Source organism: Hippopotamus amphibius, chromosome 5, assembly GCF_030028045.1.
Source record: "Hippopotamus amphibius kiboko isolate mHipAmp2 chromosome 5, mHipAmp2.hap2, whole genome shotgun sequence".
In the NCBI taxonomy this organism is placed as follows: Eukaryota; Metazoa; Chordata; class Mammalia; order Artiodactyla; family Hippopotamidae; genus Hippopotamus; species Hippopotamus amphibius.
The window spans coordinates 5,592,549-5,606,180 of record NC_080190.1 but is presented as its reverse complement, the minus strand read 5'-3'; the positions used below and the strand labels follow the sequence as shown (position 1 = coordinate 5,606,180).

General features: G+C 44.6%; 1 protein-coding gene across 4 annotated transcripts in view; it reads left to right on the top strand.

Annotated features, from left to right (window-relative positions):
* Positions 1 to 13,632, top strand: part of DOCK1 (dedicator of cytokinesis 1) — a 520,609-nt gene that overhangs the window by 108,902 nt on the left and 398,075 nt on the right. For all 4 annotated transcript variants that reach the window (XM_057736106.1, XM_057736108.1, XM_057736105.1 and 1 more), the window contains exons 20-22: positions 4,603 to 4,692; positions 5,027 to 5,127; positions 10,011 to 10,145. In XM_057736106.1, the coding sequence (XP_057592089.1) occupies positions 4,603 to 4,692; positions 5,027 to 5,127; positions 10,011 to 10,145 (326 nt within the window). The remainder of the gene's footprint in view (positions 1 to 4,602; positions 4,693 to 5,026; positions 5,128 to 10,010; positions 10,146 to 13,632) is intronic.

Sequence of the window (13,632 nt, the reverse complement as noted above, 5' to 3'; positions counted from 1 at the left end):
TTAAAAAATACCTTATTGCTAAAAAACGCTGTCACCTGAGCCATCAGTGAGTGATAATCCTTTTGTTGTAGTCACATCAAAGATCACTGATCAGTGAAGCAATTATATTCCAATAAAGAGCTTAAAAAAAAAAAGATCACTGAGCAGAGATCGCTGTCACAGATATAATATTGATGAAGTTGGAAATATGGCGAGAATTATCAAAATGTGACACAGAGACAAAGTGAGCAAATGCTGTTGGAAAAATGGTACCGGTAGACGTGCTAGACCCAGGGCTGCCACAAACCTTGGCTTTGTGTAAACCGCAGCGTCTGCCAAGTGCGGTAAGCGAGGTCTGCCTGGTTAGGATCCCTAGTGTCTCCAGGCTGTTGACATACGCGTCTCTCTAAGAGGACAGAATCCTTCTTGGACTGTGATCCGTGGAGGGAGGCTTGGCTTCACTGTGACCGAAACAGGCTTGGGAATCAACCAAGCCTAGGGGTCTCGCTGTGGGGCTGACACAGGTCAAATAATGTCTTTAAGCCTCACTTTCCCCTGCTGTAAAATGGACATATCCAGAGTGCCTTCTTCAGAGGGTCCTTGCGGAGGTTATAGGAGGTACTGGCCCCGGGGAGGTGGTCCACAGCCACCACCATCCCAGTGATTGTCACCCTGGCTCTCGACTCACCTAGAAGCCCTGTCGTCGATGTGGAGAGCTACGCGGTGTGTCGGAAAGATCACAGCGCTCGGTCTTGTCTTAGCCATTTTCCTCTGATGTGCTCTTGGATTTATTTCTTAGCCTTGCACACAGCAGGCCCTGGAGCAGTGCTGGGTGCCCTCTGGAATCTTTATCTACAACCGGACAGTCAGACTAGTGTGCTCAGAGGTCCCTTTGAGCGCTCACAAATTTTCATCATTAGCGGTTCCGATGTTTTCTTCAGCGTTAGGCTCTCCTTGCCTCTCCTGTGCTCAGTGATTTCTCCTCTTACGTATGGAAATGCATTTCTGAGTCCACTGGGCTCCGCCGTGGCTGGCGTGCAGCAAGCCAGGCCCTCACTCGTGGTTTCCCGTGAGCAGGGTCCCCACGGCTGGGTCTGTGTCGCTGCCTTAGTTCTGCACCCTCCGTGAGAGGTGCTTGTGGAGGGAGACGACCTTATCTCTGTAAAAATTAGTTACTAAAAACGGCCTTAATTAAGCAGCAATGTGGTTGACTTCAGTATAAATTAATTTGGTGGCACTGCTCTCCTAAATTCATTGTATAACCATTCAGGCATATCCTTACGAATCTCCAAATTTTAATCACCTGCTCCTGGCCCTTGTCTTCTTCTACTGGCTTGGACAATGTTAATTGCATTTTAAACTTCCCCGGCTGCTATGAGTTCCCTAGTTCGGATGAAAACTGGGTAAGTTAACATCACTTTAAAAGACCCACAGTTAATGAAATTGTGTCCTCTTTCACTTTTTGGTCCCTAAATCACATCAAGAATTATTTGTATTTCTGTTGAACTGTTGTCACAATGACCAGGGAACATCTAGAATCATCTGGTTTTACTGCCCTCCTCAGACTTTTATCTAATCTATTATCAAATCCTATTGTGCATCCCCAGAGATGGTTTTCACCACTCTCCCTCTCCTTCTCGTGTTCACTGGTCCCACCCAGGCCTGGATGATCTGTCCGGCCCCTACCTACTCTGCCTGAGCGTATTCCTTCCCATCGACAGTGTGTCCTGATACCTTGTAGGCCTAGAGCAGGGAATGGACTTGTTTAAGGCCACAAGGCTGTTGATGGAGCCTGAACCAGAGGGAGTCCCAGCCTGCGTGGGGCTGCTTTCATCCTAGCTGAAGGACACTGATAGATTGCAGGTTCTGTTCCACTTATTCAAGACCTCCCTTCTGGTATTTATAACTTTTAGTGGAAAAATGGCAAAATATTTCTCATTTAGTGAAAAATATAGTTTCCCATCTTGGTGGGAAATGAAAATGGTGATGGCGGTCTTCCAGTGGATGGTCTTGGAGAGCAGGCGGGTGTCAGAAGTCCTTTCGTGGCCTTGTGTGAGGGACCGCCACGAGGACACTCGTGTCCCTGCACTGCTGCAGCTCTACGGCCAGATACACAAGGCCCCTGCCGTCTGCTGTCCTGTTTCTGTGGCATTTGTCGGGGTGGGGCGGGTAGACCTATTTCCATGAACTGTGACAAGCCAGGGCTTGGCACCTGGGGAGTCTTTTGGCAGGAACACTGGGCTGTTAGCAGATGGCATCGAGTTTTGACCTTTGCAAAGCTTTTACAATCTGAAAATGATGGGAAATGGTACAAAAGTAACGAGAGGTGGTGCAGGCTTAAATAATTATGGAGTTGACGGAGCCCTTGATGTCCAGACCAGAATGCCTCCTGGTCTGGCTGGTTTCATGCCTCTTCCTGGCACAGACTAGGTGGTGGGTGGCCAGTGGAACAGAAGGAAGACTTTATGCCTGACATGTTGCAGATCACTTACTAGGTCTGGGAGCACGTCCTCCCTGGGGAAGGAGAGCTGCGGGGCACTGGATTTGCAAGGGTCCACAGCTTACGAGCGGGCGCAAGAGAGCGAGCACTGGTTGCGGAGCAGGTCTCTGTGTTTAATTTCTGTCTGAGGCTCGAACCGTTTGAGATCCTCTCTGGGGACACCATGGCCCCCGGGGTTCTGTACGTGGGCTGAGCCGCCCAGGAAGGTCTGGTGCAGGGATCTCCCTCAGCCACCCCTTGTCCTAGCTGTGGGGCTGTCTCATTTGCTCCTTTTGTTTTGAATAACCACTTGACTCAGATGTAATTCACATACCAGACAACACCTTTTCGTTTGTCCAGTTCAGCGGGTTTCAGCATATTCACGGAGTCGTGCAACTGTCTGCACCACCTCACTACAGAGCATCTCTGTCACCGGAAAAAGAAGCCCCACACCTGCAGGCCATCATCACTCCCACTCTCCTTGCAACCGGCCGTCTTTGTGGATTTGACTGTTTCAGATAGTTTATGTAAACTGAATCAGACCATATATGACCTTTTTTTAAAACATTTTTTTTCTGAAGTAGTGGCGTGGATTTCACTTTATTTTATTTATTTACTTATTTATTGGCTGTATTGAGTCTTTGTTGCTGTGCTCGGGCTTTCTCTAGTTGCGGAGAATGGGGGCTACTCTTTGTTGCAGTGTGCGGGCTTCTTATTGCCAGGCTTCAGTAGTTATAGCATGTGGGCTCAATAGTTGTGGCTTGTGAGCTCTAGAGCACAGGCTCAGTAGTTGTGGTGCATGGGATTACTTGCTCCGTGGCATGTGGGATCTTCCCGGACCAGGGCTCGAACCCGTGTCCCCTGCATTGGCAGGCGGATTCTTAACCCCTGTGCCACCTGGGAAGTTCCTATATGATCTTTTTTGATTGGCTTTCTTTTGCTCAGTATAATGCTTTCAGGGCACGTGGTGGCGTGTATCAGAACTTTATCCTTTTTGATGACTGAATAGTAAATATTCCACTGTATGTGTGCGCCACAGTTTGTTTATCCATTCGTCAGCTGATGGACATTTGGGCTGTTTCCGCATTTTGCCAATGATGCATAAAGCTGCTATGAATATTTGTGTACACGTTTCTGTGCAGATGTATGTTTTCCAATTTTTTGGTTACATACCCAGAAGTGAAATGGTTGAGTCATGTGGTAAATCAAGACAAAAATGGGCTCCAGTTTCTCCCCGTCCTTTCCCATACTTAACTGTTGTCCATCTTTTTGGTGATGGTCACCATAGTCTGGGTGAAGTGATACCCCACTGTGGTCCCTAGTGAATAATGATGGTATATCCATACTTCATTTCCATTGTATGGCATTCTGCCTAGTCTTGAACTACCCCACAAACAGGGAACTCATTAGTTCCAATGTAGTCTTTTTGGTCCATCTTATACTTCATTCAGGGGAGAATGGGGATATGGTTCAAAGCCAGCTCCTGGTGTGACATAACTTTGAAGTCTGCTAATTTTTTTCTAAATTAAATTCATGATGTTTTGTCATTCTATGCTGTAATGTTTATTTGGTGAGTTACAGTAGGCTGTAAAAGGAATTTCTAAGTTACCGTTGAATAAATTAAGCACTTCCTGGCTCTCTGCTCTGTACCCCAGTTTCAGAATCACATACCTCTTCTGTGCTTGGGCATCTGTGTCTGTAGAAGATCCTTTATTATCCTAGAAATTTGTCCCTGTGTGGCTCCTGCCCACTCACTAGCTCAGGTCCCACGCTCAGTGTACGGAATGAATCGGATTCAGTCTTCCCAGTGGTGCTGTTGAGCTCTTTGTCCTGATGAAGACCGGGAGAAGGATTGGAGAGGTCCCATGGGTGGTGGTGGGGAGGCGGGTGGGCTATAGGACATCTCCCCACTGCCCATCCTCTGCTTGACTCAGAGTGGCCTGTCTTTGTTCTGAATTCACTCATCTCAGATTTTTGTCTTGTGTATCTAATGGCTGAGAAAAATCCCCACAGGCTAGAGCTTGGTAGGTGCCATTTAAATGGGAAAGGTGGGTGTTTGGAGTCTTGCCAAGAAGGATAGTTGTTCTGAGCTGGGGAGAATGGGGTGAATTTACCTTGTCTGCTGACGTGTTGTGTCTCTCCAGTTCCTCCAGGACACCTTGGACGCCCTCTTCAACATCATGATGGAGAACTCGGAGAGTGAGACCTTTGATACATTAGTGTTTGATGCTCTGGTAAGAGACGTTGACGTTGCATCTGCTCAGATATTACGGGATGCTTTCATGTTGCAGCCTTTGAAGCTGGGGCGGGATCCATTACAGTAACCTTGAAAGCATTTTCAGTTGTAAAACAATTCAGAGCAGACGAATCGAGAGGTAGAAAGTTTCTTTCACTGTAACACTGTAGTTAGGTAAATGTGATATGTAGGGGAAGAAGAGGTAAACTGGCTGACCAACCAGAGTCCCAAAATGTTGTAGCTTGTTGACTCACACAGAAGTGCAAGTGATTCAGCAGTGATTCAGCAAATGGTTTGCATTTCTTTTGCTAATGAAAATATTAATTTAACAGGTATTTATCATTGGACTAATTGCTGATAGGAAATTTCAGCATTTTAATCCTGTTTTGGAAACCTACATTAAGAAACACTTTAGTGCAACATTAGCCTACACGTAAGTTCTTTTTTGTTGTTTTAAAACCAGTTCTTCTTTATGTATATTTTTGTAGGAGTCTTTTCCATATACTTTGGCCTGTGATTCTACATTTCCCTTCCCCAACTGTGAATCTAATGGGATCATTTTTAGTATTGTTTCTCTCTTAACAGACTTATAAATCTTCTTGAACGAGATAGGTGATACATCATAAGATTCTGGGATAAAGTCTTGTTCTTCTCCACACCTTTCGTTTGTCTTTGGGATGTTCAGTTTGTGTTTGATGAAATGGACCTAGGGATGCAGAGGGCCTGCCACACTGCAGCCTCCTGAGGACTGTTTGATGAATGAACACATGGATGTGGTCCTGTATTGAGGTTATTGGTTATTTAGTGTGAATAAAATTCAGTTTTGTACTTTTCAATCTATCTTTTGGCTCTTTTTCTCTCCCCATTTATTTATTTGGCTGTGTTGGGTCTTTTTTTGCTGTGCTCAGGCTTTCTTTTAGTTGCGGTGAGCAGGGGCTACTCTTCATTGTGGTGCACGGGCTCCTCATTGCCGTGGCCTCTCTTCTTGTGGAGCACGGGCTCTAGGTGTGTGGGCTTCAGTAGTTGCAGCACGTGGGCTCAATAGTTGTGGCTAATGGGCTCTAAAGCGCAGGCTCAATAGTTGTGGTGCACGGGCTTAGTTGCTCTGCAGCATGTGGGATCTTCCTGGAGCAGGGATCGAACCGGTGTCCCCTGCATTGGCAGGCGGATTCTTAACCACTTCACCACCTACGAAGCCCCTGATTTGTTTATTTTTGTTCTGCTGGACAAAGTTGGATAAAATTACTTTTTTCGGGAATTCCCTGCTAGTCCAGTGGTTAGAACTTGGTGCTTTCACTGCCGGGGCCCAGATTCAACCCCTGGTCGGGGAACTAAGATCCTGCAAGCAGCACAGTGTGGCAATAAAAAAAAAAAAAAAGATTAAAAAATTTTTGTTCTTTTACATTGGTTAGTTACTCAGTCATGTTCAAAGAGCCAAAATGTCAGTGTTGCCCAGATAAAACATCTGAAGGCTTGACGATTGTTTTTAGACTTCATCTGGATATTGGCTTTTAATACTCTTGCATGTCTTTCTTTTTTTAAATTTTTTTCATTACATTTAATTTTTTTACTGGAGTATGGTCGATTTACAGTGTTGTGTTTAAGGTGTATAGCAAAGTGATTCACATACATATATAAAAGTGCGTGTGTGTAATACACATATAGGTATATATGTATACACGCATATATATATTCTTTTTCAGATTCTTTTTGCTTTTTAAAGAGTGCCTTTCCTTTTGTTCCAGACGCTTCAGCTCTAACTAACTAGGATTCTTTCTGTCCCCCAGCTGCTCTCCACCTGTTGCATCGCCACACGGGCCCCTAAGGGTCTAGTAGGACACCAGGGGAAAGGGTGAAGCCTGGTGTTGATGCCACAGCCCTGGGACCTGGCTACCTGGGCTTATGTTACCACTCCATCACTTACAAGCTTAAGTTGCATAGACTCTGTAAGCTTCAGCCTTTTCATCTGTGAAACAGCATGGCTCTCGGTTTTCTTGAGAATTATAATGACATATTACATGTCAAGTGTTTGAAATAATCTCTGGCACTTCGAAAGCACTAAGAAATAGTTAGGTTTAGTTATTAGAATTATTAGAGCGAGTTCCTTGTTCTCTCACAATGGGATTTATTGGCACTTATTCAGATTTTTTATTGTGTGAGTTGCAGTGAAAAAGAAAGGTTTAATTTCTTTAAGAACATTCCACTTAGAATCGTTAGACATGATTTTCTTTTAGGGCCAGGAAGTTGAGTCAAAGCTCCTGTCTGTGTCTTGACTCTACGTAGGTCAAAACTTGTTGTCCTTGGCTGTGGGAACGCAAGGTCAGCAGTCCTGTCCCTGATTCTTGGATTCTTCCGTGTCTGCTTGAGTGCATGTTTATTGCAGGGCGGTGGGTAGAGCCCTGAGTAGGCAGGGAGCAGGGATGTCCTCACAAACGCAGGGCAAGCTGTGACGAGCTTTGTGCTTGCTGGTTAATAAATATTTGTTTAAAACATTCTGTGCTCTCGGTGGAGAGGCCCAGTTTTTCACACTTTGGACAGTTCCCTTCAGATTTCGGGAGGGCTGTTCAGGTGGCATCACCTCGCTATACCAGCCAGAACGGAGCCCGTGCAGGGTTTATGGGCGGGGCCTGTACACTGCTCTGGGTGCAGTGTGGCCTCCGCATGTGTCACTTTTACCTTCTCCTTCTTTATCGAGACGGGGCCAAACATTTCTTTTCAGATTAGATTTTGTACTTTCATTTCAGAAAATCAGAACGGTGGTAGGTCACCGTGCTGCATTCCAGGTCCTCTTGCTGGCGTTCTCCTGCCTGTGACATTGGGGAGAGAGTGCTGCCTTTATTCTCAAAGGTGGAAAACGAACATTGGGGAGGTTTTGGCAAATTACTCAATGGGAGACACCAAAAGTACCATTTTATTGTTAGGTTATGATGGGATGGAGCTGAGGATCAATATCTTCTCATTCAATCTGTCATCTGCTGAAAAGGAAATTTTAATTTCGGAAAATAAGTATTCTTATCATGTTTTGATCAGCCAGCAACCCCAAATGGTTCTTTAGCTGTTGGAATCTGAGTATTTTCGCGTTGAAATACCAGAGGAGATAATCGTGATTCACACAGTTCTAACCCAATCATGGAAAGTTGTCTGCACTAATGAGGTGCTTTCAGCCTTCTCTGGCCCAGAGGAGCTACTGGTACTAAGTGTCCTCACAGCCATTCTAGGAGGCTTGGCAGGCATGGGCTTAGGTTAGACTCTGGTCCAGGTACTTTCTTTTTGTCTTTCCATTGATAAATGTTGAGATCTGTAGCCTTTCTTTGCAGAGAACTCCAAGAGAAGAAATTAAAGCTGACTAGAAGCGATGGGCATTACTTCTTAGCCCTCTGACTCAACACAGAGCCAGGAGCTTCCCTGCATGGGCAGGTCACAGATCAGACTGACCAGCGCTGGTCCAAGAAAGGACGAAGGGGGGAGGGAGGTATCCGTTTTGGGGAAGGTTCTTCCAGAAAACCAGCAGGACGGGCTCCTTCTGTGCAGAGAGCTGCCCTTCCCAGGGCTGGGTCAGGCCTCCTTCTCACTGAACCGATGCCCGTTTTGGTCTGCCCCTCTGAGCTAGTGCCGAGGAGTTCGGTCTTTCTGCCGTTACAAGCAGTGTAGCTGGCGTGGATTTGGGTCTTTTAACTTCCAGATTTGTTTGCTGGTTCTGGGTCATTCTCTTTGCAAATCATTCCTTCTTTTTATTCGTTTCTTTGACTAATCAGTTGGAAGGATTTCCAAAATGTATTTCTATGGAATGTATATTCCTTGGGATATGAATAGGGTTTAAGAGGAAAAGGTGTGTGGTCCAATCAGTTGGGAAAGTAAGTTAAACCAAGTGAAGCAGGTTTTATGCCGGGACGTGAGATGTTCTGCTGTGCCTCAAGAACCATCACAGGACATGTATGGGAAGATACCTTTCCCGACATTGGGGCCGGGGAGCCTGTGGGAGGGTGGTCTCTCTGGCCTTGCTTCTTGAGGACACACTAGCAGTAAGGCTCCTATGATAGTGTCAGGTTTCTTGAGTTCTGCAGCCTGATCAGTGTTAGAATTGACTTCACATCCACTCAGTTGCCCAGAAGGCTTTTTAGTGTGATTTATCAGTAAAGTCCTTACTCTTAGGGTGTTCCGAGGTCATCTACAAACCAAGTTAGAGTTGCTTTTATGAGTGTCTTGTAATAATCTTGAGTTACAAGCTGGTGCATGCTGGCTCACCGTTTAAGGGGAGATGCTGTCAGTACCCTGGCAGGTTATTTGTATGACTATGATGAATATTTAAATGCCACAGGAAATTCTTGTTGATGACATAAAAAGTTTGGAAGTGGAGGAGTTTGGTTTAGTGGGTAATCTTGTTCGTTGTTGCCGTACAGGTTTTACATATGTTGCTGGTTTTTGGAGAGTTACAATGCAGCCCAATACGCTAAAAGTTGAAAGAACACTGAAGTTAATTTTATTTATATATATATATTTTTTTAAAAAAATATTTTATTTATTTGGTCATGCCAGGTCTTAGTTGCGGCATTTGTGCTCCTTCGGTGTGGCTGGCTGGCTCCCTAGTTGTGGCAGGTGAACTGTTAGTTGCAGCATGCATGTGGGATCCAGTTCCCCGATCAGGGATCGAACCTGGGCCCCCTGCAGTGGAATTGTGGAGTTCTAACCACTGTGCAACCAGGGAAGTCCCTGAAGTTAATTTAATTGTCCTTTTATGATTTAAAAGGCTTGACTTGAGGGTCATGCCAATGAACAGTGAACAATGAGTATTAGTTTATGGGCCAGTAGTGGTGGAAAATGTAGAAGTTTGGACAGAATTGCAGATTGATTCTTACTGCTACTGCTTCTATCATTTGAAAATAACACATGCTTAATGAAAAAAAAAGAGCATTATGAAAATAGAAATAGCTGTAACGAAAATCCCTTCTATTTTGTTATTAGCATTGGGAAAGCTAGTTTACCGACCTAAGCCTGGGCTTCTCCATCTGTAAATTAGGGATAAAGCTCAACACTTGCCTTATAGTGTTGCTGAGAAGAATTAATTATGTAGTACACGTAAATGCTTAGAAAAACATCTAAAACTTAGAAACTGCTTGTTAAATACTCAGCTCTCACTCCTCTGAGAGTTATTTTATGGGTTGCTTCTAATCTGTTTAGAGTACATTTCACAAATATGCATACACTGTTAAGGGTGAACCCAAATAAAAAGAGCCCACTTGTGTGTTTCTGTCCCAGTTAAGAACTGAGACATTGTGCTCTTCTGGACTTGTTAATTTCCCTTCCCGTTGTGAACAGGAAACTGACGAAGGTTTTAAGGACCTATGTGGACAATGCGGAGAAGCCAGGCGTCAGTGACCAGCTGTACAAAGCCATGAAAGCTCTGGAGTACATCTTCAAGTTCATCGTGCGCTCCCGGATCCTGTTCAACCAGTGGGTATCACCGCGCTGGCTCTCCAGGGGACTTGTAGGACGTCCTTTCCTTCCTTCCTTTTCCTCTTCCCTTCCCCTTCCTCTTTCTTCCTCGCCTTCCTCTCCTCTTTCTCCCTCCTTTCCCTGCAGTCTAGCCCGACACAGCGGTAACAGATAGTCCTGGGCTGGGGTTGCCCACACTCAACCTGACTGCTCCCCCACGTAGTGAAAGGCAAGCGCTGAGCCTGAGTCTCGGGCTCTGAGTCTGAAATGTGTGCCTGTGAGTCAAACGTTGTCTCCTGAAAGCGCTGATAATTCACCACAGCTAGTGCAGACTGAACACCAGAGGTTCTGAAGTTCTTTTCAGTGTATCTTATAGAGAAAAAAGCCCTTGGAGAACAAGCAGAATTAAAATAAACACACAACAGCAGCAAATAGCCAAAATCAAGTTAAACTACTGCACTTGGGAAGACTGGGGCTTCTCTCTTTCTTTCAACTAGAATCATGTTTTATTTCTGGAGAGAGATTCCCACATATGAGATTGCCATGTGAACGGATGCTCAGGTGTTTTAACTTAGTGTTTCACATACTATCTAGGTGAATTTATGAGTTGTTTTTTGAACTTTAAAGTGGATTGGAGTATTCCCAATCCACTTTAAAATAATGAATTCGTTATGTTATAGAGAACATTAGTATTTTTTCCTATATGTCTATAGATGAAGAGCTGTGCTAAAATAAATGAGCTTTCCGTTGGTCCACGATATTTAACTCTATGAATGAAGAGATGTGAAACACGGGTTGATTGGGTGTTAGGATGTTGAAGTTGACGCACTCTGCTGCTGCTTTTGGAGGACATATGCTTTGGGTGACCTACAGTGGATGGGTGACCTACAGTGGATGGGTGACCTACACTGGATGGGTGACCTACAGTTAATAACGTTGGTTCATGTTGGTTAGAGGCTGATGCTCTTGTAGTGAGTAATAAACACAGAGATAGAGTTTAGGAAGCTGTATTTCTCTGAGTTAGAAATTACATGTCACCTTTAAAAGCACAGCCCTCTTGAAACTTACCAGTATGTACTGGGAGCTGAACAAGCGTGGACCCAGACTGGTACCTCCCTTGTTGGCTCTTCACTTTATCATTGTTGGCCTGAATTCAGCTTCTCCAGAAGGGCCAGGGAGAAAGGGAATGTATTCAAAATCCAGTCTTGTGCACACCATGGTGCATATAAGCCAAAGGAGCAAGTTATTGAGTGTGGGTAGAGCTGTAACAGTCACAAATGGGGTAGTACCCACCACTGATCAGCGGTCACAGCCCCTGTGTTGCTGGTCAAAGATTGTTTATGCTTTGTTCACTGTAAGGGTCCCGTGATTTAAGACCTGTGGTTTGAGGCCACTGTGCTCTTATCCTTGACTAAGATATCAAATGCACACTCTTTTATTTTGCTTATTGTGGATAGGTGTGAATCTTGATGTGGGTTGAAGCTTTCTCTTTTCTTCAGGGTCAAAGCCATTGATGATTTTGTCACTGTCAAGGTGTGAAAGAAGACCAAGTAAATTAGGTTTTTGTTTTCCTGTGTTTTATCTTACTTTTTAATAAAATTACTTCTATAAAAATGAACTTCTTGGCAACCTCTCTCTTGCTTTTATATGTTTACCCACCAATTTTATTTTTATTAGTTAACTACTTAATTAATTTTTATTTCTTATTTTTTTGGCTGTGTTGGGTCTTAGTTGCTGTGCATGGGCTTTCTCTAGTTGTGGCGAGCAGGGGCTGCTGTTCGTTGCACTGCATGGGCTTCTCATTGTGGTGGCTTCTTTTGTTGTGGAGCACGGGCTCTAGGCACGCAGGCTTCAGTAGTTCCAGCATGTGAGCTCTGTAATTGTGGCTTGTGGGCTCTAGAGTGCAGGAGAGCTGGGGCTACTCTTTGATGCAGTGCACGGGCTTCTCATTGCGGTGGTTTCTCTTGCTGTGGAGCACAGGCTCTAGAGCGTGCGGGCTTCAGTAGTTGTGGCTCAAGGGCTCTAGAGTGTAGGCTCAGTAGTTGTGGCGCACGGGCTTCGTTGCTCCATGGCATGTGGGATCTTCCCGGACCAGGGCTTGAACCCATGTCCCCTGCATTGGCAGGAGAATTCTTAACCACTGTGCTACCAGGGAAGTCCCCCTACCCACTAATTTTATTTTATTTATTTATTTATTTAAGAACTTATATTGAGATACAGTTGACATACAATAAACTGCATATATTTAGAGTGTACAATTTGGTAGTTTTTTCTTATTAGTAAGGTATATATGGCAATCCCAATCTCCCAATTCATTCCCCCACCCACTAATTTTAAATCTTTGGTTACTCAAAAACAAAATCAACACTAAGGTGAGAGGATGAACTTGAAAGCAAGGAACAGTCAGATGGTGTGGATATGTCATGTTTGATTTGAAAAAATTTTCATCTTGTACAACTTGTGATCAATATGACACCGGGTCAGGGGTTCACTGATATCCACCTCCTTTCCAAACACACTGCTGATTTTCCTTCTCATCCAACGATTGCTAATCAAAAGAAGTGTGCATTGACGGTCAGTGTGTTCCTGCTATTGTTGTAAATGATATAATCTTTTACAAAATAATGCTGTTTAGGAAAGATTGGGGTCACGCAAGTGGACCAGTAGCACAATTATTTCTCTCTGTCTCTCCTTAATCTCTTTCAGCCTCAAAATACAAATGGCATGAGATCTTAGAACCATGGTCCCGTAACTATTACTGAGTTTGATTCATCTTATAGAGGTTAAGAATATGATTGGCTACATGTTACAGAAAAACCCAGCCTAACGTGGTTCAACCAGATGAGGTTCACTTTTTTCCCCCCACGTGCCGTGGGGCCCAGGGTCTGGAGCTCGTGCACCTGGTCTCTGGTTACTTACTCCGGGTCCTTGGCTCCTTTTTTCTCTCTGCCCCACCATCTTTGGGGGTCTGTGTCTATCTCATGGCCCCAAAGTGGCTCCTACCTCTCCTGGCGTCAGGACTGCATTCCAGGCAGTAGAGAAGGGAAGGCGAGGGGTAAACAGCTCTTCCAGTTACTCTCCTTTTAAAGAGCATGTCCCCAGTGCCTGCAAAGGGGCATGTGCTTCCGTCTCATTGGCCAGAACTATGTCACATGACCACCCTAGACGCAAGGGAGGTGGGAGAGGATTTATTGATGCATTCCACAAAATCAAATTTCTTTTAGTAAAGTAGTAAAAGAGAAGTATATATTGGATGGGCAGTGAACATTCTCTTTCTCATATCTTTAACCAAGAATTTCTGTTCCCTGACAGCTTAGACGATCCCTAACTTATTCCAGGTTAGTAAATCCTATGTAATTAGGCCCGCGAGAGCCTTTCTTCCCCATTAGTTTGGGGGTCAGTCTCTAAGACTCCTGTCTCTAGTGTCTCTTTGACTTTAAGTCATTGAGCCCTAAGTGATCCACAGATGTGATTCAGTCCTACTGTGTTACACAGAAATGGAGTG